The 26,924-nt window shown below is 54.3% G+C and overlaps 3 protein-coding genes across 3 annotated transcripts; all 3 read right to left on the reverse strand.

The window, feature by feature from the left end:
• Positions 1-10,364: 10,364 nt before the first annotated feature.
• Positions 10,365-13,541, reverse strand: J7T55_001129 (uncharacterized protein; the record flags this gene model as incomplete). Its single annotated transcript, XM_053140415.1, has 2 exons — positions 10,365-12,141; positions 12,241-13,541. 2 exons carry the CDS (start codon positions 13,539-13,541, stop codon positions 10,365-10,367), a joined length of 3,078 nt encoding a protein of 1,025 aa, XP_052996775.1.
• Positions 13,542-14,255: 714 nt separating this feature from the next.
• Positions 14,256-15,569, reverse strand: J7T55_001130 (uncharacterized protein; the record flags this gene model as incomplete). The annotated part of the gene is made up of 3 exons (XM_053140416.1): positions 14,256-14,497; positions 14,586-15,426; positions 15,534-15,569. 3 exons carry the CDS (start codon positions 15,567-15,569, stop codon positions 14,256-14,258), a joined length of 1,119 nt encoding a protein of 372 aa, XP_052996776.1.
• A 2,208-nt stretch (positions 15,570-17,777) lies between these two features.
• On the reverse strand, positions 17,778-19,775 carry J7T55_001131 (leukotriene A-4 hydrolase; the record flags this gene model as incomplete). The annotated part of the gene is made up of 4 exons (XM_053140417.1): positions 17,778-18,173; positions 18,225-18,619; positions 18,681-18,787; positions 18,841-19,775. The coding sequence occupies 4 exons, from the start codon at positions 19,773-19,775 to the stop codon at positions 17,778-17,780; spliced, it is 1,833 nt and encodes a 610-aa protein (XP_052996777.1).
• Between the last annotated feature and the right edge of the window lie 7,149 nt (positions 19,776-26,924).

Raw genomic sequence — 26,924 nt, forward strand, 5'->3', positions numbered from 1 at the left:
AGCTCTCCGGTTAGCAAGCAAGCAATACGGAAGGGAGGGAAAAGAAGAGGTCGAGTGCAAAGAGTTTCCAGTTGCGGCAAGGTAAAGCAGAGCGCCTCACGCAGTAAGGGAAAGCCATCAGAGAATCTTGAGTAGTCTGTCTCCACAGGTAGGTTTTGACCGGGGCTCTTGAGCCTCCCGAGTGGTGCACCTACGCAGCGTGGTGGTCCCTGTCTCGTTCATGGGTATGGATCTCTGGTGTGGGTGTAGGTGATACGTGCTCGCCGAGGCCCGCCCTGAGGGTAGTGCATCCACTTGCCGGCGCCGTTTGAAAATAATATCCTTGTATCAGATTGGCTCCGGTTGATCATGGCGTCAGATGCTCGTCTGATCCAAAAAGCGATCACCGCAGGGGAATCCGCGGTAGACCAGTCGCTGTGCAGGCCGCGGACAAGGCCTTGCTCCCTTTGTGGAATCCATGCGAGGGCAGCGTGGTCAGGTACGTACTCGGTCTCGAGGCGCAGCAGCAGGGGAGATCTGCAAACTGAGACCCGGGATGGGGCTTGAAACCATTCATGTGGGCAGACTCGTCTGATAGCACGAAAGCACTTGTGGAAGGAGCTCAGCGACTTGCTGTTCACCATCAATTGCCTGGTCGCATAGTTTCTCGCGTCATGGCCGGATTAACAATGAGGATCACAACTCTAGTCACTGCCGAAAAAGGTGAGGTGGATCTGGGAGAGCCTAGGATTGTGTCCCGATTCGCTTCGCGATCTTTGACAGCAATGCAATAGCCGGAAGCACGATTGTCCTAGACGCGACTTGTTTCCCGTCGCCGGTGGCAGGACAATGAAGAATTGTGCAAATACATAGCACCAAAGTCTGCAGGTCAGCGCGGGAGAAGCCGCGCAAAGTAATAGAAAACCTCCGAACGGGCGCGAAGAAAACAGCGGGACCGTGGCTGCCAGACCCTTTGTGTAATTTTGAGGCCGTGACCTTGTGGAAGCGCGCTCGGAAAGCCGGTTCGTTGCGCTCGGAACCGATTAGTTTACTACTTTGCAGTATGGGACCTACAGGCGTATGAAGTGCTAGCCTAGGGCCTGTATTGCTGCCACCAAGAGCCCGACCCATGGGTTTAAGGACATATGTGGGGGTTCACATGTAGGTTAACTTCACGCATCGTTGCTCAAACCGAGAAACTCTCTCCGTTCAGGGCATCGAGAGTTAGAGATCTGCATCAAATACCGTTGCGTCGATCAGTAGGGGAAACGGGCGGCTGAGGATAATAGCACGCGTCCCTTGATGCGACTCGAGCGGGAAAAACTCTACTTGATTTGCCGGGCAAGCCTAGAGCAATAGTCGCCATATATCACAGCTGACAGGTGTCTCGGTGTCAGCAACCTCTTTGTTTGTGGGCCTGTCAAATGCTTGCGCCCCTTTCCGCTGGCATGGCGTTTCCCATCATCTGTATTCCGAGATGGCAGCATAGATCTCGAAAAGTGCCGTGATAGCTGTCAAGACAAGTTGACATGAGATTCGTCAAGCGGGCTGGGCGTCGGATGGGCCAGCGGCAGTGCAGCGCACATGGGATGTCGTTGATGGGTGAACTGAGGTTGGACGCGATTGGCCCGTGGGATTTGCTGGATGTTTCAGAAGAACCTGAGGCAGCTGGAAGGTGGACGACAGTGCCGACGACTGGAGTAAGGGAGGTAGAGCAAGGGGAGAATGCGCAAGTGGTGGTGTGGTGGGTAGGGTGGCAGGGTGGGTGGCTGCGGGCGTTGTCGCACAGTCAGTGCTCATGGCAGAGCGAGTGTGTGGAACCTGAGGAAGGTCGGACGCCCCAGGGACTGTGAGTGGGCGACGAGCTACCAGGCAAAGTTGGGCCTAGGGTCGCATGTATGCAGAGCAGAGCAGAGGAAATGCGGGGCCAACGGGCGACTGTCAGATTCCCGGGGCCCTTGACATTGCATGCATGCATGCAGCAGGCATGGGACTGAATGGATGGGTTGACGTTGTGTCGCAGGCGCAGTGTGCAGCCCGCAGTCTGCTGTTGTCTGACTGTCCTGGCTGCGCGTCAACTGTGGTACCCGTCGTTCTGCCTGTCTGCTCATCGAGTCCATGGTATGCTCACGTCGCAGCGTAGCAGTAGGGCAGGTAGTGGTGTGGGAGAAGGGCTCGGGTGTGGTGGACACTGCAGAGGTGGAGTCCTCAGCCTGTGTTTCAGCCGAAGTCTGAAGAAACTCGTCGGCGCCAGGGATCAGGTGTCATCGCATTCATGCGTCGTCGCCCGCCGCCTCTGGGTGGACTGGCAGGACTGGTAGGACTGGCGAGTTGGGCAGGTGGATCGTCCAATGCTCGGGCTGAGAGATGTCCCCAAGATGTCAATTGACGATGGCATGCCACGGATGGCCCTTGCACATGTCCCAGGTAGGCATGTGATGATCCCAGGGTCGATGGCCTGTCAACCACAGCCCAAGTCGTGTCATGTTTAGCAGGCCAGCCGGGCGGGCGTTGGATGGACGAGCGTGGAAAGTTTGATAATAATAATGCATCGGCTGTCAACGTCCCAGATGCCCCAGATACTGGGCGGGCATGACCATGGAGATGGAGCCCTTGAGAACAAGGGGGGACGAGGGGCTGGTCCTTGTCGTCACCGCCCGCTTTGGCACGGCGGCGCGGTATGGGGCAAGTTGCAGGGGAGTACGCACGCACGCACTGAGCTGCTGGGCTACCAAATTGTGGGCTGTGGTGGGCTGGACTGGACTGGGCTGGGCTGAGCTGTGTGGTACCCGCTGTCCGGCGCACAGCATCATCTTCCAGAAAAAAACATCCCGATGGCAAGCCTCTGTCGGTGATAGATTACTCGTAGGGCTTGTCAACCTGGTTGAGAGTGGGAATGACGCGCGGGGGGTTCCTAAAATTAGAGACAGACAGACGTTGACGTCCTCGTTTGTGGTACCGTGGTAGGCCAATAATTAGACTACCATGTATTATACTATATGTAGAAAGAAGCCTTCTCCGATAGAGTTGGCTGGTTATTAGGAATTCAAACGCAAACGCAAATACAAGCGCAAGTGCCAGGGCAAGTGCAAGTGCAAGTGCAACGCAGAGTAAGCGCAGAGTCGTGTTCGGCTCCTTCCAGTCGAGCATGTCGATGCGATGGCTCCCTCTTTCCCTTTCCCTCACGTCCAGACTGGCACATCCTCCCTCCCCTGCCTGCACCCTGCCTTTCTTCCTCAGCATCAGCATCAGCATTAGCATCGCGCGCAGGCCCCGGGCTGGGTTTCCAGGGTGGGCAGGTGCCGAACACGGCCTGCAACTGCAGAGCCCCTAGATACGGTAGATACTCCGTACCATGGCACCATGGCTGCCACGGGCAAACCTCGACTCCACATCCCACATCTTACCGTCGACCAGCTTGATCCGGTTGGTGAGCTTCGATCATGTTCGGCCGCAGCTTCAGATTCAGATTGAGCTAGATCTGTCTGCCAACCCTTCCGACATGTCACCAAGGGTTGCTTCTGGTCTGGTTGCATCCGACCTGAATGCGACTCGTCAGACCTGGTGCTGGTGCTTGGTCAAGGTCAACCAACTTGACTCTTGTCCGGTCATGACCGTGACGTTGACCTTGACGTTGACCTTGACGTCGCCCTTGAAGTGTACCTCCATCGCCCTCACCGAGCCCACACATTGTAGGTACCTTGGTAGGTAAGCTCTCTGTCCCAGGTACGGACTCGGGTGCTGACTGGCTCGGAGGTCCGGTCTGGTCTTTTTGTCTTTACATTCCTTAATTCGGCAGATGAGATGCAGCAAGGAGACGACCTTGGGCCCTAGTCATGCCGTCAGCTGTACCTTGTGCCTCGTGCCTTGCGTGCCTTGTGCCTGCCATGCTCTCTGCCCATTTCAGATTTTCAGACCAAGAACTGGAAAGGGTTGACCTGCAGAAAACCCGCCGCCAGCCTGGTTTCATCTGATGTCTCCTGAGGCTCGAGGGTCAAGCCAAACCCTTTTTCGGCAAGCCAAGTCTGTGCCACCGTCACTTTCTCTCCAGTCTTGAGTCTCCAGAGTCTCCAGAGTCTCCAGAGGCCTTAGTCCGTCCCGTCCGTCCGTCTCTCTCTTTGGTCTGGTCTGGTCTGGTCTGGTCTGTCTGTGACCGTCTCGTGCTTACCTAACGGGAAAGGTCGGTCTCCAGGCTCCCTCCTGCCCCCTCGCTCTGTCCAATCCACACCATCCCACCCCCAGTCGGCCGCCCCAACCCAAACCCCTGCATCCCCATCTCATCCAAGCCCAAACGCTACCTAGAGCACAACCCATGCGATGAACCCAGACCCAAGACCCAGCCCAGAACCCAGCATCCGGGGGCGCAGCAGCCCTACACCTGGATTCCCTACCTGGGTCTCTGGCTCTCCCTCTTCTCCCCACTGCTCACCGAAGCTGTCCCGGGCCCGATCTGGGGGCCCTGCTGGTCCGCACGCTGGAAACGGATGATCGACCGGCAGCTCCCAGGTGAATCAGCAATGAGCAACCAATCGCGCTCCTCCTGCCTCTCTGCCTCTGCCTCAGCCTCACCCAAGCCCAAATCCGCACCACCACTTAGACTACAGTATTCTGTGCCTGCAGCGTGGCATTTTCACCCGTCTTCGCGGGTCCCAAACAATGATCGTCCACGATCCACGAGTTTCTACTCAACCCCCGTTGGCGTTTTGTCATGCGTCAGCGGCTCCCTCGACCTGCACCGACTCTCTCTCTCTCACTCACTCACTCCCTTTGTGAAACTCCAAGGAAGACGAGCCGCGACTGGTAGATCTCGCCCTGGACACGCCCTAGACAGGCTCGGCTATCAACCGAATCCTACATACAATGCCTGCACCTATAGTCACACCCGCGCCCCGTACCGCACCACCGGCCGAGTCCCAAGCGTCGTCCGTCTCGTTGCCGCACCCTCATTTCACCTCACCTCTCCTCACCACTCCATGCCCTGCCTCAATCACCCTGGTCCTCCTTGGCGAACCAGTCGCGTCCATGCCCATCTCACAAATTTTGGCGCGCCAGCAGGATCGCCCTTTTTGTTTGATAGACATCCCCTATGCCATCGTTTCTGTCATGCGTGCACCGACTGAACTCCTGCTTTCCCCCGCATACTTGAGCCTGTCAACTCGCTTTAAAAGAGCAAACATCGATTTAAGGACGAAGGCTGCGCCACGATCATCAATGTAGCAGCCAGGGTGGCTCCTACCAGAGGTGCGACCCTCAACTCATCCCTTCGCTATACGGGCTCACCACTCAACGCCATCTTATCCATCAAGCCAGCTGATCGGTCCCGCCCTATAGGTTTCATAACTCACGAATCAGCGTCCTGCTAGCTTCAGACGCTTTCAGCCGTCCAAACTCTAGGCCCGTTCCACTTTGGTCGCATTCATACACAGGTTACGATTGGCTAACGAGAAGTGCAACAGTTCCGCTTCTACCACGGTATTCATCGGGTCTCTCTTCACCTCGGTGACACTCTCAAGTTGGGACAGAACGTCCTTGAGGACGCGATGACAACCTCAGCGACTGGATGCCAAGCATGACAAAAGTCTCCCGGCTGTTGTTTCGCCGGTAGTCCATCTGAGGGCCCATCCGTCTTTGCTCTCCCTGGCGCGCATCCCAAATCACCTCCAAGATTGTCTGAGATGTCGAACCTATCCGACATCCGAACTCTTCACGAGTCCCTCTGTTTCTCCTGCAAGTCAGTGGCTGAAACCAAACATTGGCCCAGAGTCTCATGAAATGTCAAAATCACTTTCGGCTTCTCTCAAAGAGCTAATTTGCCGATTGTTTGGACTAGGAGCACGTGCCTCCATTCTCACGACATCCAATGTTTGGTCCCATGGCTCCTGAGTCCAAGCTCCCAGTTGCCGAGACAGCGTTTCTTGAGAGAACCGGGGCACTATGGGCTGTTTGTTCGTGTTCTTGCGAGTACGCGAGGGTGGGTCTGCTTGCACTAGTCGCCTTGGACGTTGCTACAGTCGGCGACTGATGCTCCAGACCCATCTCGGCTCAGCAGGCAGGCTTGCGAGGAGAGGGCAAGGTTTGGTCCCTTTGCCACACTCGAAAATCAGGTATTACCTGGGGGTCCCGCCCAATTCGGCCTGAACGGTGTTCGTCCTAGATCGGAGGTACTATCCAGTGGGCTGCAGCGGCCTCTCTTGGGGGTCAAGGGGGCAAGATGAGATCTTGGCTTGCTAGCAGTGGCCGTCTAGTGGGAGGGATGTCATGCGGGCTGCCCAGTACGGTTTGAGCGTCACAGCACACGCATCGTCTCACCCTCCTGGTCACGGCCCCTTGAGTCGATTCGGAAAGCCAGTGAGGCTTCTCTCGAGCCCCAGCACGTTGCCTTGCAGCAACCTTCCGGTCATCCCGGGAGCTGTGCCGCTGTGAGTGCAGGGACTCGGCCACCACTTGTGATGGTTGCGAAGCTTAGGCATGCTTTCTACTGGTGTGGGAGGTGTCCGAGGGACGATGCCATCGGTGTTACCGCCGTGTGTCATTTGCCTCCCTTTGCCTCCCCTGCGCAGCCTCGGTCATGAGCTGACGAAGATGTCGTGATGTGGAACCACGGCAATAGGATTGCTAACGGCTTGCAACGCAGATCGAAACGATCAGCAAACTTAGTCCCGTTTCCTGTCTTGGGCTCAAACTAAACAAACTGCCGTGAGAGCTCCTTTTCCAGACGGCATGTCATGCTCACCGCGCATGATGTAACATGTACGGGCAAAGGGACGTGAAACAAACAGCTCCCTTGAAACAAACAACCGCTCCGTCTCGCATCGTTCTATCGGATTGGGGGAAGTGATGGGCGGGAGCTGGGATCGAGATCCACGTCTTCAGACGAGGACAGCGGTGACGGTGAAGGCGAAGACCGGCCAGCACTGATCACAATGAGGCCAGACAAACAGAAGTTAGTGCTCCGGTCTCTGACCTAGCGGCTGACCTTCGGCAACTCAGAACAGCGTTTGTTGCCATCTGTTGGTGAGTCAGGAGAATCAAGAGAAAGGGTACCCTGATCACCTCCCAACCACTTGGCGCCTTGTTCGTGCGGTCCCGTCTTTGGACGACAAGCGTTGAGAAAGACAGCGGGAAGTCATTTCGGTCTGGCCTTCAGCAGAATTTGGCCTGATATGCTGTTCCCATACTAGCGAATCTTAAAGCCCGGAATCTGGCCTTGATTCTTACAGTGCCCGGGTCCGATAGTCGATCAATATGTGGTCTGACATGGTCCCTCTACTCATCTTCAGACGACTTCTCTTGAAGGAAGCAATCACACTCACGTCGTCTTGTGGACTGATCCTCGTCTCATAGAGTGTAAGATTTGCCCCTGACCCACAACCGCCACTTCCAAACCTTCACAAGAAGCTTGCAAAATGTCGTGCCTGACATGGCGGCGACCAAACCTCGAGTGGGGTACGTCTTTGCACAGTCCTACGCACCACACTCACTTTTCACTGCTCCTTGCAGGTCGCAGTCCTCAGACGTGTCACAACGAGTTGTTGGGTGCGCGGCAGGGCGACGCTAGGGCGGGTTCTGAGGTGGTGCAGGCCACCGCGGAGGCGGGTGGGCGAGCACCTCTGCAGCAATGGGTGGGATGAACGTTGGGATTGGGCTGGTGATAGGATGGATTGTGCACTTTATCATCCTCATAGGACACACTCGATATAGTTGTAGACCGTAATAGAGTAGTAGGTCTCTCCGTGACAGAATAAGTAATGCTGCGGTCATAGATTGAAATTGGAACGAATTGCTGATATCAGCAATACTTTATCTCATACGCTATCTTCGTGAAAGTCGATCAGCTGGCAATTTTTATATGCTCGCTTCCGCTGGTCCACCAACCCCATTGAACCTGGAAGGGCCACTCTCTGTAGTCGTTGTTACGGGAGCAATATAGTGCAATCAATGACAGAGGCCTTGCCATAGTCAGGGCAGGCTTTCACCAGACACTGCTCGGTCAGGATATAAGCCAATCTCAAATCTGCGTAATCGTTTAGCCTTCCACGAACCCACTGTACCAGTATCGACTATATATGCATACACACAGGTATGCATATGTGCGACATGAGCCTTCAAGCCACGCGCGCGCACACGCGCACACATTGCTGCGCGTAGCGAGCACACCCACCAAGCATGTTTGATAGTCCTCGTTCACCTCCCTCTCATTCGTTTGCAATTCCTTGGCGGTTTGCCTGCCAGTCCGCACACCGGTCCTGTTGCCTCTACGTCTCTCAGCAGCCCTTTCCCCTACCTGCCATAATAAACGCGAAGCATGCTATATCAATGGTGCTGATAGGGGACCGACATGAAACTCATCGGTGCGCCACACGACCTCTGCGGGAAGGAACAGAAGGAACGGGTATTTGATCCCTCCACGCGTGGCCCGACCCGCCGGGCGGCCGCGTCATCTCACCGTGGGTGAGATGGGGGAACCCATCGATGCGGGTCGCTGACGCGGGTCGCTGTGGGATTCAAGGCTGTAGGATTAGGGGGGTTTATTGGAGTGGTCCTGCTATGTGGACGGCCTATCGGGGTGTTTTTTTCCGTCGGTGGCAGCCGCACAACACCTGGTGGCTCGTACCAGTGGGATGGGTTGTGGTCGACATCTTGGGTCCTGTGAGACCCTCAGAACATTGGTGGGATAGGCCTTCTTTTCTGTCCCACACCCACGCCCCGCGCCGGCCAACTGGAGGGGCCCGGCTGAGGCGGTGGCGTCTGACGCTGCTGTGTAGCCGTTGCACAGCGAGGGTGCCCTCCTGGGTTGGTCGCACGTGCAGATGCGCCTGCACGGAAGGGCGGCTGGTGATCGGTGGCGACGGATTGGCTGGCTTCTTTCCGCGGGCTGGGGCACATGGTGACACTGCTTGATAGTTGATCATCGCGGAGGGAGTTAATCTTCCGGAGAGGGTGCGGAACGCTGGAGTGTGCAAGGGCTGAGTTGGTGAATGTATTTGCCCGGCCCTGGGTCAACTGTTGCACGGCAGCGATACTGCAGGCCGAGCGAGAGGGGCGGACGGCTGCCAGCGTCAAGTGGACGCTTTCGAGGTGGACAATGACGGGGGCAGCCCTCGGTATGCCGCATGGCAGCATGGCATGACTGTTCGATCGCACAAGAGGACCCAGTGATGATGTACAACGGGCTTTTGATTGTGAAATCGAAAGTCAATGTGCTTTCTGCGTGGAGAATACCTTGAATGCGGCGAGCTCTCTCCCCTTGTCTTCTCTATGTGTCTCTCTTGAAGTCCGGGTGAGCAAGCCCAGGTGCAAAAGAACATTGCAAACACCATGCTCCTAGCCGCACAAGGACGTGAGAATCTGACCGCCGGCAAGTGCCAGCGAGATCGAAGGGCGGGCTCTCGGCCAGGCAATCAGGCCACACGAGTGTGTCCCTGTGAGGAAGCCGACGAAGGTAGACGGCTGCCAGATCGGTGGGCAATGCTTGGGGTCGTAACTTTACCGAGCACACATGTGGGCGTCCGGGGTGTGTGACCAGCTACAGTCATACAAGTTTGGTAAGTGGACATGGGCAAGGATGAGGGAAACGTCCCTAGACATATTTCGGTGAAGAAGTGAGTGGTAGACAAACAGCGGGGCAGTCAGGCTCAATTTCAGGACTAATATGTGTGCGCCTCATGTTGAGGGTTCGGGAAGGGCATCTGCAGATGCTTTTGAAAGTAAAAGGAAATGGCGGCTGCCTGCGTGTGTACTTAGCCGTGGTTATGTTTAAGCGACACAGTACGTAATCGATATTTCCGAGTCAGGCGAGGTACTATCCCAGGAAGGTGATCCTGCAGATATCATCCTACAGAGAGCAGTCTATCCCAGAAGAGATTGTCTGAGAAAAGCGTTATCTCAGAGGGGGTTGTTCCAGAGGAGACTGTCCCAGAGGAGGCTTTCTGAAAGGCAGTTGTCCCAGAACAGATTATCCCAATGGAAGTTATCTAGAAGATATAAACCAATCAGAATCTACACAGTTGGATGTTAATCTACCGTGACTTGAGTTAGGCATAGACTTCGAGGATTTCTAGGAGCTGTGTCAACGTTATGTCATGAAGATGTACGTGGAATAGGAGCTTACCGCTGATCTAAACATGTTGAGGTCTTTTTACATAGTGCTGGTCAATGAGGTGACAGCCCACAGCATGCAAGAAAAGGCCGTGGATTTCGAGACAAGAAGATGTTGGTTGTTCGTAAGACTGTGGCCGTTTGTTACGTATGTCAATGGCAGAGAAATCAGGAACTCAGGAATAGTGGTAGAAGGAAAAGATCTGTTAGACACAAGTCTCCTATGAAAATTCCATTCCAAAGCATTAGGGTATCAACCGTCCGATTCCACAAAAAACTCCTTGTCATCAAAGCACGTCGGAGTCATCATCATAGATGAAAATGGTAGAGGTCATCCTCTTCGCCGTGGCATCACCATCTTCCTTCTTGACGGCCACTTCCTGCTTGGTCTCAGCCTTGACCTCTGCTCTCGCCCCGCCAAAGGCAACGGATTCATCCTCTTCGGGCTTTACCTCCTCGTCCACAAGCCCTTCTTTCTTGTCAACTCCGCCAACTGTAGTCTGCAAGTCCATATTGGTGTCCTCTGGGGTAACGGGCTCCGTCTTGACGTTCTTCTCGTCATCCACGTGCTCCTCCTTGAATTTCCCAAGCACCTTCTCCATCCGTTTCCTGTAAAACGCGTCCAGGCAGTCTCGTCTCTGCTCTTGCGTCCAGCCTTGCACGGCGACAGCGAATTTCGTGGTGCTTGAGTAGCCGAAATGCCTTGCCATCGTGCAGAACTGTCTGCGCATAACGTCCTCGGGCGGATTAAATTTGTACGAAAAGCCGGGCCCATCTTCGAAGGCCTCGTTGACCAGGGTCTCCGCAAACAACACGCTCTGGCCCTCAGGGTCATCGAGGTCCATCTCCTCTGCGAGCTCAGCGCGCTTCGACAGTTGCGCCTCGATCTTGCTGGTCCCGATGACTTCAGAGTTCTCGTGGGTGTACTCGACGCCTGCCGAGGCAAGGATGGCTTGGATGACATCGTTTTTGGATTCGCTGTCTTTGGGAAGATCCTCCGGATTCTCTGACTTGATCAAGGTAGCCAGCTGGCTGATGCCGTTGTCCTCATCGTCATCGCCTGGTGTTTCTTTCTTGATCTGACTGAATTCATTGTCCTCCTCAACTTTGGCCATATCGATGTCTGCGAGGTGCACACCGGCTCTAGCCTCGGCAATGTTCGTTGCGTTGACTATTTCCTTCAGCACGACTTTGTCGGACTGAAATGTGAACAGGTTCTGTAGCCCAAAGAGCTCGCCCTTTCGATCTGGATCCTGCTGCACGCCCTTAAAATAGCGACGCTCGCTTGAGGCGTTATAGCCGATGTTTGCCTGCTGTTGCTTGTAGATTTGCCTGGCGTACACGATCTCTTCTATGGTACCAGAGGAGACGAGTCGAAAAACCTCGACATCACGGACCTGACCAATGCGGTACGCTCGGTCCTGGGCCTGGAGGTCGTACGAAGGGTTCCAATGTGGGTCGAAGACGACTACCTTGTTCGCCGATGTGATATTCAAGCCGACACCGCCGGCTTTAGTCGAGATGAGGAAGATGAACCGGTCCGGATCCGAGTTGAAATTGTCCACCTCCTTCTGCCGGTCCAAATAGGAAAGACTGCCGTCAAGAAAACTCACAGTGTATGTCGTGGTGCTCGTGAACAAATGATGAAGGATCCTGAGAAGACGGACACTATGAGAAAAAATAAGAACCTTATCGGAATTCTCGTGCCAGAAGCTGAGCATCTTCTTTAAAACCCTCCATTTGCCACAATATTTTGAATCGGAAAGCAACTGAAGCGAGTTCCGGTTTTTATAGAGGGCCTTCCAGTCAGGGACGCACTTCGAGAGCCTATCCAAAGCAGCTTCCCTTTTGTCTTTTGGCTCCTCATCTTTAGGTAACAAAAGCGTCAAGTGATTGGAGATTTTCTGCAGGGTAATGATGGTGGGAAAGACGAGCGCTTGCCACCGCTTCCCATCAGGCAGAAATTCACCGCAACACCAGCCTTGTTTCTTCGGCTTGCCGTTACTGTTGACTGCGCCGCACTCGCATATTTCAGAGCTGTCTCGAATCTTGCGGACTTCCACGCTTTCAAGATGATTTCCCTATGCAAGGCTCTGATAGTCTGTCAGTGGGCAGAACACAACCCTGTCAGATTTCTTTGGCAACTGATGAGCTATCAATGACTTCATTCGACGCAGGAAGAACTCCGGCAAGATCCTCTGGACCAACTTAGTGGCAACTTTTCTTGCCCGACTCAGTTGTTGAAGGGTGGCATCATGAGATTGGCCCACTGTGAGCGGCTTTGTGATTCTCTGATCCCACTCAATGAGAGAGCCAAAGCCAGCAGGGTTGGTCCAGTTGAGAAGGGTCCAAAGCTCCTCGTACTTGTTTTGGATTGCAGTGCCCGTAAGACCTACGCGACAAAGAGCGTTGACCTTATCCATGGCTATCGTGATCTGGGAGCGGCGGTCCTTGATCTTGTGGCACTCGTCAGCAATAACGGCGTCCCATTCGATGAGATTCAGTTTGGCCTCGTCGTGCCTGTATGTTTCGTAGGTCGTGATCATGACCTCCAGGGTACCGTTGCGGGCCGCTGTCAGCGCAGCTCCTTTGCCTGGGCCGTGGTACAGCTCGATCTTCCACCAGCCCCAGCGGTTGAGCTCATTCCTCCAGTTTTCGATGAGAGATCCGGGGCAGATGATGAGGATACGAGGATACCATCTTCCACTACCGTGGCGAGACACCTTCCGGAGCCTTTTTGCATCTCTCTCGTCCCCAGTCTTGCCGTACGCAGCAACGAGGAACGCAGCAACCTGAACAGTCTTCCCGAGGCCCATATCGTCCCCCAAGATACATCCAGTCTGATAGACAAAATGAGTATGTAGGAATTGGACACCTTGGACCTGGTAGTCCCGGAGATACTGTGCAATCGAGGCCGGAATTACACCACCGGACAGGTCCAGAGCGATGTCTTCGTAGGGCCTGCATGGCTCGATATCATCGAATTTGGGTCGCCTATCCAATTCTCGCGGATCCCTCTCGTCATCGGAAAAGTCTATTTCGACATAGTCCGGTGGCAACTTGAGGCCGGCCTCGCACAGCGCCTTCCTGTTTTCGTCGAACAGCCTCCGTCGTTCGCGAATGTGTTCGGGCACGAGTGCGCGGACAAGCCTGTCCCCGTCGATAAATTCTTCGTCGTCATCGTCGCCATTAGCGACAGGATCCTGAAGTTCGTCAGAGAGACTCTTCTTTTTGCCCTTGCCCTTCTTGGCCTTGGAGACCCTGCCGATTGCTCGTTTCCGTTTCTTGCTCTGCATGAACTTTTCGTAGTGGTCGTCGGGTTCGTCGGCAAAGATGTCACCCGGGTCTTCGAATTTTCGCTTGCCAAGGCTTGGAGAGACTGACCGACTACCGCCGGCAGTAGAGGCAGTTGCATCATCGTCTGAGAGCTCAATAGGCTCTGTTGATTGTGGGCGAGACGTCATGGTGCTCACGCGAGCTTGCGGAGACGCGAGCGCGTCAGTTGAGGATGACAGAATCCGATTCCGATCCCCAACCCTTTGGATGCCAAAGTTTTGCGACAAGATTTCTAGACATGCTGTTCAAAATCTGGGCTCCGGCCGCATTGTCAGGAAGGGAAAACGTGGAGGAAATACGAAGCAGTCGATGGAAATGTGACAGTATGTGAATGTACCGTCGAAAGCGGCAGACGTTGAGATGCGGCGCGCTCTAAGTGCCTACTGCTACGCGAAAGCTGTCTGGGTGACAGCTTAACCCCACAGTAGGGTTCATTCCAGGGTCCTAGGGTGGCCCTGCGCGTAACGTCATAACTACAGCTTGCAAGGATCTAAATGCCCTACCAAGCTGTCGTCTTACAGGCGTGACAGGTTATCCCGCAAGAGGTCCTTTCGCATTTGAGAATATCATATGAGGTTGTCATATAGGAGCTTATCCCACAGTAGGTCATCCTATGTTAGGTTGTGCTATGGTATGTTATCCTTTTTTTTTTCCCTTCAGATTTTCTCGTGGGATGTTATCCCATAAGAGGTCATCTCAAAGTAATTAATCTAGAGGTTCTCTCCTAACAAGTCTTACCCATAAATTGGAACCTGGGCGACCTGCAGCATTGCTCACGATGTCTCAAGTAACACGTAAAAATCACTCAGCTGCTCCATGGCCATTTCATCTCGCTCCACCCGTCAAGCCCCGTTCGTCCCGTTCACGCCGTTCACGGCCTTCTTTGCTGGGACAGGCTCCAGACTATCCTTGAGATCCTGCACCCAACTCAGCTTACCCTCCGGGAAGATCTCGCCGCCAGCCTCGAAATCATTGCCGCCTTCAAGCAACAACGTCCGGACAATCACCTTGTCTGCCATGGCGTCTTGGTGGTGGTAGATGTGCGACGTGCACGTGGGGCAGAAGAAGCATCTCACGTCCTTGCCTGTGTTGTCGTCACGTTGTCAGCTCCATTATCATGCCCTCACAACCATCCAGCATCTGTGCGCCACGGAACAAGACTCGAGACTTACCACTTGCGCCCTTATACGTGTAGACACTCGGCCTTCCCTTGGTCACCTTCAAATCCCCCTTGGGCACGATATAATTGCACGAGTACGGGCCGCCCCCGAGCTTCTTGCACGTGTCGCAATGGCATAGAACATGCTTCAGGTCCTCGCCATCAGTCCTGACCTCCCACTCGCATCCCTCGCAATGGCACGCGCCCTTCCACGTCCTCCCACTTTCTCCCGGGAAAGTTACGCCCGCCGGCCTCTTGGCCGCCGGGCCGAACAGCACCCCATCCTTGATATCTACGACAAGACTGTCCTCGATCAGGGGGTGTGCATTGCGGCTGAAATCGAGGTGCACAGGGTCCTTAGTGAGGTAGTAGTCCAGGTCGTCCTGCGAGGCAAACTCGAGCACAAAGGCGTGCGTCATACCCTTTGAGAATGGCTCCCAGCTGCGGTTCTTGCCCATGCGCATCGAGATCATGTACGGGCGCTGTGTCACTGGGTGGAGGCATCGCTGCTGTAGCGCCTTGAAGGTCTCGAAGTGTTCTTCGAATGCTTCCCATGATATGCTGGGCTTGTACTTGAAGAGCACGATGTGCGTGATTACTTGGGTGGACCCCGGCGAAGCCATTGTGGACGCTGGGCTGCTTGAGTTCTGTCGTGACGGTGCTTGCGGTGACTGCGTGAGATTCGATGGTGTGAAAGTCTTTTGTCCTGTCTTCAACGGTACAGCTCGAGGAGGCACTCCTATCGTGGGCGAGTTCTTCGAGGCGCGATTCCTTGGAGGGCGCTCCAGAAGTGATTCGTCGTCCGGACGGTTAAAGAAGCACGAGAACTTCCTCCGGAAGAAGTGCCGATGGTGCTTCGTTGGTCCAATTTTCGAGATTCCTGCAGAGCATACTCCGCGGTTTAAGGAGTCTGAGTGAGGTCCAAAAAGTTGCAAATTATGTCTGCTCAGAGATCACTCACGATTCCTACCAGTTGGCCTTGGTCAGTCCAAGGCATTGTGCAATCGACAACCTGCAGCAACCTCCGGAACAGGGCTTGTAGTGGTTTTGTAGCTCCTGACCGCCTGCAAGCACGCGGTCCACCTACCCAGACTCGCATATTGATGGCATCTTCCCCCGAAGCACGAGAGAGTAAATGCGCCCAAGTTGGTCCCCCATATGACGATGGTCGCGACTGGACTGCACCGTGAAGGGAGATTTCCCCCGCGGGAAACTCTCGGCATTCGCCGAGTATGACCACGACCGAAGCCGCCTACCCCACCGGGTAAGAAAAGGCACTTATATCCGGCGAAGTGGATCATTGGATCTTCAGGAACCTCAGATACGATTTCAAGAGGTCCTCTTTCACCTAGTAACTTGTAATCATCCCCGCTTTCCAACTCGCTACTCACTCAATAGGGATAGGCTGCGGCGAAAAACCAGGCTTGGCACCTTGATCCTTGGTTCACCGGCGTCTCCTATTGTCTCCATGCTCATGGTTTTAATACACTTGTCGAGCGTATGATATCGAGTTCCTTCGGCGCGCTGATATGGGTTTGTGTTCTGCCTCATTCAGTATCCCGCGGGCCTGAAAGAATCACTCTGACGAACAAGCTTCAAAGGCGACCACTCTTACACGATGACTTTGCCAACAGCAGTAGTTTGGGCAACGCGTGAAGTCGAATCTCTTACTGAGTGTCATGGGCTCCCACGAGCAATTAGCATTTGTGATTATTTCGATAACTTATTTTGAAGACTTGCTTGCATGCCTTGATGCATTACCATGTTATGTTATAGGTTCACATTGATTCCTTACTCACCTTGAAATGGTGCAACTGGATTCGGACAGATCTGCTGCGACAAGCCTCAAACGAAATGACAACGGGCAGGTCTTTAGTGAGACTTGGTGGTGAGGCATCCAATCGACCACCAAAGATATCAATGAGTCCGTAGGAACTGCGGACAGGACCAAAACCCGGGAAGATCGATGAAGTGTGGCCCTAATGCCGCGGTGGAGTTCGTCGCGGTGGGCCTACTTCCCCGATACTATCTGGTAATACTTCTACTTATCAGTTACAAATTTGAGCCTTGTTCGATGCCGCGTTCAGGCCTCTATGAATCAATTTCCGCGAAGACGAAACTGATTCTTTTTCTTCAATGTTGCTCCACGCAGAATTATAAGTCATTCATACAACGATTGGACAAAATATTGATCAGCATTCGCGAAGGGCTAAGTTCCAGATTCATCCTCGCGGTCCCCAAGCCAAAACTCGAGAAAGAAGATGCTTAGGTTCCGCTATATTATGAAGTCATTCAACAAGGAAATCATATAAAATGACCATAAGTACACTCGTGGCAAGTGCAGAACCAGCAGCGAAGGTCATTCCAAGACCCAGTCAATCCGCTATTGCAGGAGTCGAAGCATTATATGCCATCGAGGTACTCCTGCATTTCCTTCAGCCTCAAAAATTCGTCATTTTCTCCCGGAATTTTCAAAATTCGATCGATCAGACGAGCTTTTAGAGAAGCATGCGTAAAAGACAGAGTTGCCCATACCTTTATGATAGCCTCAAAAAGCTTCGTCTAACCAACCTAATCAAATTTACTAAATGATCGAACACAAAGATAGGAGATTTTGAGGGGGAAAGAAGGCATGAGCAACAATTTGTGGCAGAGCTGAAGTAAAGGATACTGAGTGTTATTCCTGGAAATATGTATGAACATTTTCTTCTTCTTTCTGAAGAATCTTTTTGGACTAGTAATATGCCCAAGCGATGAGATCATCGTTGATCCTCCCCTGAAATCGTTGAAATGAAATGCCGACAAGCTAGAGACCTATATTTTCGATCGAGACATCGCGGGTTCTTGCGGTCCGAGGTCTTTCTCTTACCCAGACTGCTCTTCATTGCAATGCTTCAGCCCTGAAGTCAATGTAACCTCAGCGACAATTTTCTTCGACACGTGTAAGTACTCTCATCATGAAACCACATGATTCAGGTACCATTCCTCGATCATGGATAGCCTCTTGACTGACACTGGTCGTTGGAGTTCCTAAATGATTCATCTCAAGCAGCACGTGGGACAGATAAATTGCAAATGAGGACTTTAACAAGACAGATATTTTTGTTCCTCGCATCGAATCATCAGTTGTAATGAACATTTCTTTTGATTTTCCATTGCTATCTACTCAGCCAAAGTTATTGCCAGGTATGCTATGTCAATACTACTACTTAGCCTCAGCGGCAACGCCCAGATCCTTCTCAACCATAGCCCTGCAGATAGGGTGATAGAAGTCCTTGTTCTTCTCGAAAGTCTTGACGGCAAGGTCTCTGTCGACCTTGTTGAGGGACCTGAAGAGCGGGCGCACGAACTTCATGCGGCCGACCTGGCCCAGAAGCTCGGCGACGAGGGGGTATGTGCTCGTGACCTTGGACCGCAGGGCAATATGGAAGTAGGCGGCCTTGAGCTCGACGTTCTGACTGCTGAGAAACCCGTAGACATCTCCCATCTTCTCCGCCTGCGCGGCACTCAAGGGCTCGCTGAAATCCTGGACTTTGCCGAGGAAGACGAGCTTTTGGTTGGCGGCAAGGCCCTCCACGTCTTTGGCAGAAGGATTGAAGTCCTGGCGCTCATGTCAGTATCACTAGTGGAGTGATCGAGATGTTTCAAATACCTTGTCTTTCCATTGGTCTGCCAGCTTGTAGCAGACATCGATGAGCGAAGTGTCAAACTCGGGCTTTGGAGGCAGCCCGCGGCTGTAGAATCGAGTCTCCCAATCGATTTTGGCAATCTTGTCTTTGAGGTCAGAGTATTCTGGTGCGCTGAAGAATTCGAGGAAGGTAGCTTTGAAGTCGTAAGAGTCCAAAGACTTCCTGGACCACTTCTCAAAGTAGTAAGGAATGAACTTGTCGAAGTTCGATCTGCCAACAAGCCTTTCCAGGAAATAGATCATGTGGAAACCTTTCTCATAAGGAACGGTGCTGAAAGCATCGTCGGGGTCAATACCCTTGTGAGGGATAGAAAGTTGTGTGTACTCATGGTCCTTTCCATATTCCTGGATGGCGTCCTCTGCATGTCATATTAGTAACCTGCTGCTCTCATTCATGTGCTTCGTTCACTCCCAACTCACCAAGATGCTTCCATCCGATTACAGCAGAGAAGTCGAAGTGAGCGGGACCGTGAATTGAGGCGTTTATACGACGCTCCAAGTACATTGTCCAACCTTCATTCAGCCAGCTTGAAGTAACGTCAGTCGAAAGACTTTGTTGGGTAATGTGGCAAAGACTCACAAGTGCTCCCAACTACAACTTGTAACCAGGTTTCCGCTCCAACTGTGGCTCAATTCATGAGCAATGACGTCCACATTCTGACGATCACCAGAAACGACGGTGGGGGTTGCAAAGGTGTAGATGGGATTCTCCATGCCTCCGTAAGGGAACGACGGAGGCAGGACGAGAACATTGTATTGTCCCCATTGGTAAGGGAATACCAACTTCTCGGCTGCCTCCATGAAGGTCTCCATGTCATGCTCGAACTCCCACTTGGCGCCCTCCAGCTTGTCAGGGCTGGTGGCCACCAGAGACCGGGGCCCGATCGACGCGGTGGCAATGTCCCCCGAGGCCAGCGCGAAGAGATACGAGGGGATAGGGACCTTCTGCTCGAAGCTGTAGAGCTTGTCACTACCGCTCTGCGACTCAGGCTCGCCGGAAGCGACGCCGCTTGCCACGACCACATGGGGCGAGGTGATCCGGAACGAGTAGGTAGACTTGATGTCGGGGGTGTCCTGACAGGGGAACAGAGACCGCGCATGGATCGCCTGGCATTGCGAGAACATGAAGGGTGCCTTCTTGTTTGAGGTTTGCGCAGCCGTCAGCCACTGCAGCGCGGTGCACTTGTCCGTCGTGGCCAACTCGATATCCACCTTGATCACCTCTGACTTTGCCGCACCAGCAGGCACGGCGATGTGGACCGGCGAGCCCAGCGGCTCCGCTCGGTCCTTGACTTCCCACTTGGTCTCGCCCGAGTTGACCTTGACGGATGATACCGCGAGATAGCTGGAGTCAAGGATGATCTCCTTGGATTCCTTGTCCGTCTGCGACTCAAGCTCAAGCGTGACCACTCCGCGGAGGACCTTCTCCTTGAAGTCGAGCTTGAGGTTGGCCGTGGTGTGCTTTGTCCGCCACGCGTCGTAATTGGACACGGTGCTGGGGTCCCTGACAGCCATGTTGGGCTTGTAGAAGAAGCGAACCTGGACTGAAGCTCTGACGATGAAGGGCAGACGAGATGGAGCCTGACCTGGATGGCAAGCTCGAGGAGAGGCGGCTGAGAAGATGCGAGGACCAGTCTTGACTCCCTGGAACAGAGAGGTTCCCCGCAACAGCATAGAGAATTATTTCCTGCAGGCGGCGATGTGGCACGACGCTTGTCACCACTGTTGGCCCAGCAGCAAGGCTATCACCGGCTTCAAGCCCGACAGCAGCGAGCCTACCCGCTCTCCTGCTTATGTAATATCACCACTCACAGGTGGGGCCTCGGTTTGGCGGGGTCAATTTTACGTGCTTCCGCGTCCTCTTCCACAAATTTCATGAGGCACTCGTCGTCAACAGCTCACTCGCATTGATTTTCGCCCCCTTTGTCCATTTTCCCTGATTCATGGAGCTCGTTGCACCCAGAGTGGTCTATGTCTGAGTCGTGGATGTGATTGCAATGCTGCTGAGTGAATCCAGCAAACATTTTCGAGTCCGAGCCGGGCTACCAAACATGTTTCGACTACTTCCCGTACCTCACCAACACGAGAGGCCGGTGCTTTGCAGTATCCCGTCTTTGTCACACCTTTTTTCGACTGAGCATTGAAACAGGCGTACCTCGCCGAAGGCATTGCGGTATGGGAAACGGCCAGTCCGAAGATTTCGTTTCGAGGTGATGTGAGCTGCCAAGCTGTTCCAATGGGAGGGGGAGACGGGGGGTCGAAGCACTTGGGATGAAAAGCTCCCGAGCGACCTGCTTGCTTGCTGACTTGACAGCAAGAGAGGATCCTACTGCCTGCATGCTTGCAACACGAAACTTCATGCCGACTGGCGGTTTGAGATGACGTGCCCGCAGGGCATCCCTGGCAGCCAGGAGGTCTAGTGCCTGCGTCAAAACGTCCTCAATGCTCACATACGGCATTGCATCCAGTCCCTCATCTCAAGTGGGTGATGATGTCCTGCACGATCTACGATAATCTGTGTTGCTTATCCGTCCATTTTGGGGCTGGGTCAAGTGACCGAGAGGAGACGAGCGCTCGGATGCCATCGTGTGCTATTTTTGCCCCGCTTCGTCCCAAAAACCAGCGACCCTGGGGCCGGGTGCCTTGCAGGTGGCGTTTGTCGAGGGACTGTGCGGTTGCTATCACGGCATCATTTGACATGATCGCGGTAACAACGGTGTTGTGCCAGGCGGATATCATGCAGTACCCCTGGGCAGCTGGGCACCCACGGTGATGCATCACCTGCGGACTGGAGGCTCATCCCCATGTGAAGGCTCCATGTCTGCATGAGGCATGTCGGCCGGAGATGCACTCCGCCTCGTTGGAAGGGTACGACGACGAGCTACTGCGACAAGATGCAGGCGACTGTCTCGGACGCTGGCCTGAAGCTTGTCTGTAATGCGGCATAAAACATTGATGGCATTATCGAGTTGAACTTCATGAGCTTTCTACCATCCAGCAAGAACTCGGTTGATATGTGCAAGCAGGCCCTGATATGGTGGACTTGGCTGACGAAGACATCAGACAACCAGAGGTGTGAGCTTACCCCACCCGGTATGAGATGAATGAACAGAGTCGATCCCTTCCCTTGCGGTGCAATGGGTTTCATAAGAGATATCGCCAACCGCAAATAGTGGTCGAAGATGTGCTGAACAGACATGCGGGTTGAGTGAGTGTTGTCGACAGCTCACTACGTTTGACTCGCACATCGTGGGAGATATCACGGGACCCGGCCTATAGTCGGAAGTCTCGACCTCCTGCAGAAACGAAAGAGGATCGGCTACCCGATCGTCGAGCAAATTTCCCCATCGCTGAGAGTCCTCCTCCAGGGGAGGTCCGTGCTCTGATATCGAGCTCAAACCCGACGAGCCTAGGAGCCTAGGGTGCTTGTGGGCCAACGCAGACCAGCACTGTCATTGTTTGCAACGGTAGTACAAATTACTGACTCAAAAGCATGGACCTCGTGTTCTTCTTGGATGATGAGGATCTCTAGTGATTGGGCTTGTGCGCTGGCTTGTATGACCATCAATACGATGACATGTTTCTAGAAGACGACTCCCAGATTCTCAACGCTACGAGGGGTGGTAGAGTGCAGCTCGACCCCTTTGCCAGCTTGTCGCAGTGTCCTTGGCATCCAGGAGCCCCGAGCCTTGGCTTGGGCGTCAAGCTTTTCTCGCCGGCCCAGGCACCGGGAGCAGCCTCTCAAAAATAGTCGCCCCCACTACGACGACGACGGTGAGGGACCTGACAGAATCAGGCAGGGCAGTAGTAATCTCCCGGCACGGCCTCAACGACTATGCTCAATGCTCGCTTCGGGCGCTTTGATGGATATTTTCAGCCGTGGGCTCTTCAAGCCACTATCACGACTCGTAGTCGAGTGATCACCTGGGAGGCTGTTGCTGTGATCTACGTGCAGGAACCGGTGCCATGAGGAACAATATCACTGCAGCACCAAGACCACCTTGGGTAGACCGACCCGCACGGCGGAGGCTAGTCCGCCAGCCTCCAACTGACCGAGCTGTACCCAAGTACCCGTCCAGGGTGAATCTTCAACCAGCGTGGGCTTGACTTTTCCCGTTGAAACGTGGTCGTCTCCGTCTCTGCATGACGCTAAAATGGCACACTATACTACACATGGGGCTCTCAATAGGAGACATCATCCTGCAGCCACCAAGCTCTTTGAGAGGTGGGAGGGGAGCTTTTTAAGCTACCCCTCATGGTTCCTCGGGATATTTCCACGCTTATTAGCTCTGTTCCAGATGTTGGAAACGGGGGAGCATGCATGCAGAGCAGGTTGTTTGGAGGGTGCAGGACGTCAGAGGTAGAAAGGCCCCGGGGCAAGGGTCGGTTTGACACTGACGGGCAGTCTCCACGATGCTGTGTCAAAGCCAAAACCACACGGCACTGGGGGATCCCCAGGGTCCCCAGCCAAACTCTATTCCGTCGGGCCCAGTCGGTAGGGGTTCTCGATCGCCGGCCGGGGTTGGGAGCTGCGAAGATCCCTCCATGTGGCCGAGGATCCCTTGGCCACCTGCACCGCAGCTCGACTCGTCCGCATCCTCCTCCCCACCGAGAGGACGGGCTCCTTGGTCTTGCATGCAGCTGTTATCGCGGCGGACAGGACAGGAAAACGTCCGAGTCGATCGGCCTATGAGAGACCCACTGGCGACAGCCTCAGGCCGCAGCTCCTTGCCTCCACGGGAGCTTGGGGGGAGGGGGAAGGGTTCGAGAGGAATGAAACCCTGGCAAGCAGGGGTTCCTTTGCAGCGTGCTTACGTAGTTCAATGCAGGTGCAATGCTGGGTATGGGGAACTGTTGTGCTGCTTCACTCACTCCTTCACCTTGGGATTCCCGGTCGAGGATTCTCATTCTCTGACCTCTTTGACGTGCGCGATGGGGTAATAAGTGGCTCACCTCGTAAGCCAAAACGAAGCAAACGCCGTTGCCTGTCGGCCGGCCCAGCAAATCCAATCTGATGTCGTACCACACGGTCTACCGGTCCCGAGTGCACTGATGCCAGAGATTAATCGGCAAGGAGCATCTGCTCAGGGCACCCCGGCCACGTTCAACGGCCGGACGCACAAGGGAGAAAGGAAACGAGGGCATGAAGGGCCTGGAAGTTGCTGAAACATTGTTCTGTCCCTCACCCCGCACTTCGCTCGAGTGGAAGGGGAGAAGGGAGGAAACAAGGCGTGGCTCGTCCAAAAAATCCCAAGCCCGCCTGGTTGGGGGCGCCGCGCCGGAAATTGGCCCCGAGCTGTCGGAGCAGGGCCAACAGGAAGGATTTTGTTCTAGTGTAGCCTGGGCCCATTCCCTGGTTCAGATGATGATTAAATGTTTACGGCAGCACACTAAAATTAATAACCGGCAATAGGCAAGGTTTCGGAGCGGTCGCCCCAACCAGACTCAGGCGTCTTGTCCCATTCGTTGTCTTCTTTTTTGACGGCCGTAGTCGACCCGTGGTGTCGGGGTCCCCCCAAGGACTGACGAGCTGCGGGCCTCGCCTACAGCAGCCGAAACCTTATCCTTTTGGGTTAAGTGCAGGCGCCCTTTATCAGAAACTGCGCTCCGGCTGGGACAGGCACGTCTTTGACGTCGAGGAACGAACCTGTTACCAACCTAGTGAGCCGCGATACGACGACAGGTCTGGACCAGTCTCCCAATACGAATGGGCTTAGGGGGAGAGTAGTGAACAAGCAAGCTCCTTCGGCTTTCTGGGCATGGGGGTTTTGGGGCCGACAGCTAGACGGACGCGGGTGGGATGGAGCCAAGGCAGGCTGCGTTATCCCTGGGGGAAGGACGTCGTTGGAATCTCTGCGACGTGGTGATCGGTACAATAGCTTGAGATTGACGAGGTGCATCCCGGCCAACCCGAGACAGTCGGCTCCGAACTGGAAGACTCATTGGCGGCGCGAGTCTGGCAACCGCCGGGGATGGCGCCGATTTGGCACCCAGAACGCCTTGCTATCTGGTGGAGATATACGATATTGGACCAGCAAGTGAGGCTTTCTTTTCACCAAGCTCGCCCTCGGGTGTTTTTACCCGACGCGAGGGCGAGGCAGGAGTTTGCTCGTCGGCAGGGGTGACTGTCCGCAGGGCCTATCTCTTCGCCCTGATTACTACGACGACGACGGTATTGAGCCGACGTAGCAGTTCTAGTTGTGCAACCTGATCAGCGGAGCAACGCCGGGTGAGTGGGCAGGTTGCTGGAGTCGCATTCTGTGTGTAACAAGCAGAGCTGCCAGCCCTGGCTGCCGTACCGGTTTCCGACTGTGCGCACCGACTGCATGAGCGGCCTGGCGGCTAATCGCTATGCCAGCCCACCTGTTGGCGGTGCTGGGACTTTAATTGCTGCTGCTGCTGGTGACAGGCAAGGGGCAGTAGGAGGGTGATCACCATGCCTAGACCGGGCACCTGTCAGCGATCCCAGCGATCCCCCTTGGGAGAACAGCAGCAGGTGGACTGGGGCGTTTCATCCGATCACCGGTATCGAGGGTCCTGTTCTTCACTCTTGGATATCTCTCGGCTTGCGGTGATTGTTTCGCACCTGGATGGGGAGCCAAAGACATCAGTATACGTGTATCTCCCGTCCCTGTCGTCGTCAGATTAAGCTCTAGTTGTGCTATAGCTATGTTATAGCCCCTCCTATAGTATAATACCTGTTGGCATGAGAGCATATTATTGCACCGGCACAGGGTGGTGAGGGGTTTTATCGATAATGCCTCTGATGAACACTGCAACCACATTTGCTAATGACCTGCTAAAAGGTCGCTAATCAGGCACAGCTCATCTGCCGTGGGTCACTCACCAGTAGTGGAAGGGATTCAAGATTTGTGCGGCGCTCTTTTGAGCCTGATATATAGTCTGATCCCTGGAGATCGGTATCTAAGGTATTAGTGCGTACTTTCTAAAGTGGACTCCGCACGACGCCAATGCCGAGCTTGTCTGGCATATCTCGAGGGCTTGAAACAGTCAATTACCAGGTCTGAAATGACGGTATCTGGGAGGTTATCGCCAACGTCTATCAAGCCGAGGGCTGTGATTAAAGACTATATGCCATTTGGAGGGCTATAGTAGGATAAGAGGTGGAGGTGTAGTGCTCATGGCGGGGTCCAAGGTATAACCTGCAGTATGAGCTGCAACATGTGGGCTCATGTCTGTTTCTGCACTGCACTGCACCAGCACGGTCAGGAGGTTCGTGGTGCAAGCACAGAGCACTGGGCACATGGCCCCGAGTCAATTGCCGGGCGAGGACCAAGATTTCTTGATCAGCCGATGGGACGGCGATGGCGGGAGAGAGTCTGCGCGGGGGGGTTGGGCCGGGGGGACGGCTGGGACGATGGGATGAATGGGAAGCTTTCGAGGATCAGCACTGCACTGTGACGGTCAGGGCAGCACGAATGGAGGGGGAAGGGGGAGCGATGTGACCGTCCCGGCTTCGTCAAGTCAAAGTGTGCGCATAGTGCGGTAGCGATGCCAGTTAGCTGCGGCTCGATACCGCGTATTGGGGATGGGCCATGCGGCGAGGCATGGAGTTGTGCAACCACCTGATTATTTGTTCTCCTGGGGTATGTGGCTCGCCTCGGTGGCGGTGAGCTCAAATCCCTTTTACCTGCGTTGGAATCGGGCATGGATGCCTCCAGTCCTGCATTATCACTTCCGATGCGGTCGAAATGTTGGCGATGAGGCAGCATCTGTCTCTTCCTCTCTTTTGCGTGGGTGTTGTGATGTCGCAGTCTGCGTGGCGGCCCCTGCGCCTGATGATCACTTCTTCCAGATTGACGCATGCATTTCTCCATTGGCGAACAAGTGATTGTATGGTTGTGTAGCTTTGTCTGGTCGAGTAGCATAGAAGCTAGTGGCATTGAATATCTGCGAACGCCTCGGGAGAGCCAGAGCTCGAAGCTGTGTTGCTGCTGTGGCGCTTCGGCAGCGATGCCGAAGAGGCGCAATTTAATGTATGGGTCAGAAAAAAGACAGACCAGCTCTTGTGTTAGTAGCTCATAGCGCCATCGCGTTGCAGTGCTAACTTAATCCTGCCGATCTCGGACAATTTTTCCAGTGTTGCACAGTTCCAGAGTTTGCCCGTCATTCCTTTTTCCTGGTCCTGGCCGTTCATTTTTCAGCCTCATCGAGCAGATCAACAACCTCGAAACAACCAAGAACCTCCCCCACTGCCGTCATCACTCTGGCGGAAGCGCTGCTGAAACCCACAATCCCAAGTTTGAGTTTAGCCGGCTCCTTCAATGTCTAAGATCGGACCCACCGCTCGTCCAGATACCTGAGCCAGCCTCCGCTTAGGTGCATCTGGCAACTTGGAAGCTGCATCTTGGCGTCTGCAGGAGGCACCGTGTCGTTGGGTTGAGTGCACTCACTCACCTACCTCTTCTCGTCTCAATCTCGAACACTCCACGGCCTGGCCAGCTGAGCGCGGCTGTGTTGGTCAGAGTAGGCTAGCTTATAGCGCCAGAGCTTCCCGGCCATCCAAGAAGACTACCGCACACCTTAGGGCAGGTGAAGCTGATGCTTGCTGTTGAGCGGCGATGCAAATACCAATACAGCAGTAGACTGCTTGATCCACGGGCGCACACATCCTCTCTGGTCGTCCTGGTCGGCCACTCGCCA

This window comes from Diaporthe amygdali (genome assembly GCF_026229845.1).
Source record: "Diaporthe amygdali strain CAA958 chromosome Unknown NODE_6_length_1560011_cov_65_102424, whole genome shotgun sequence".
Lineage (NCBI taxonomy): Eukaryota > Fungi > Ascomycota > Sordariomycetes > Diaporthales > Diaporthaceae > Diaporthe > Diaporthe amygdali.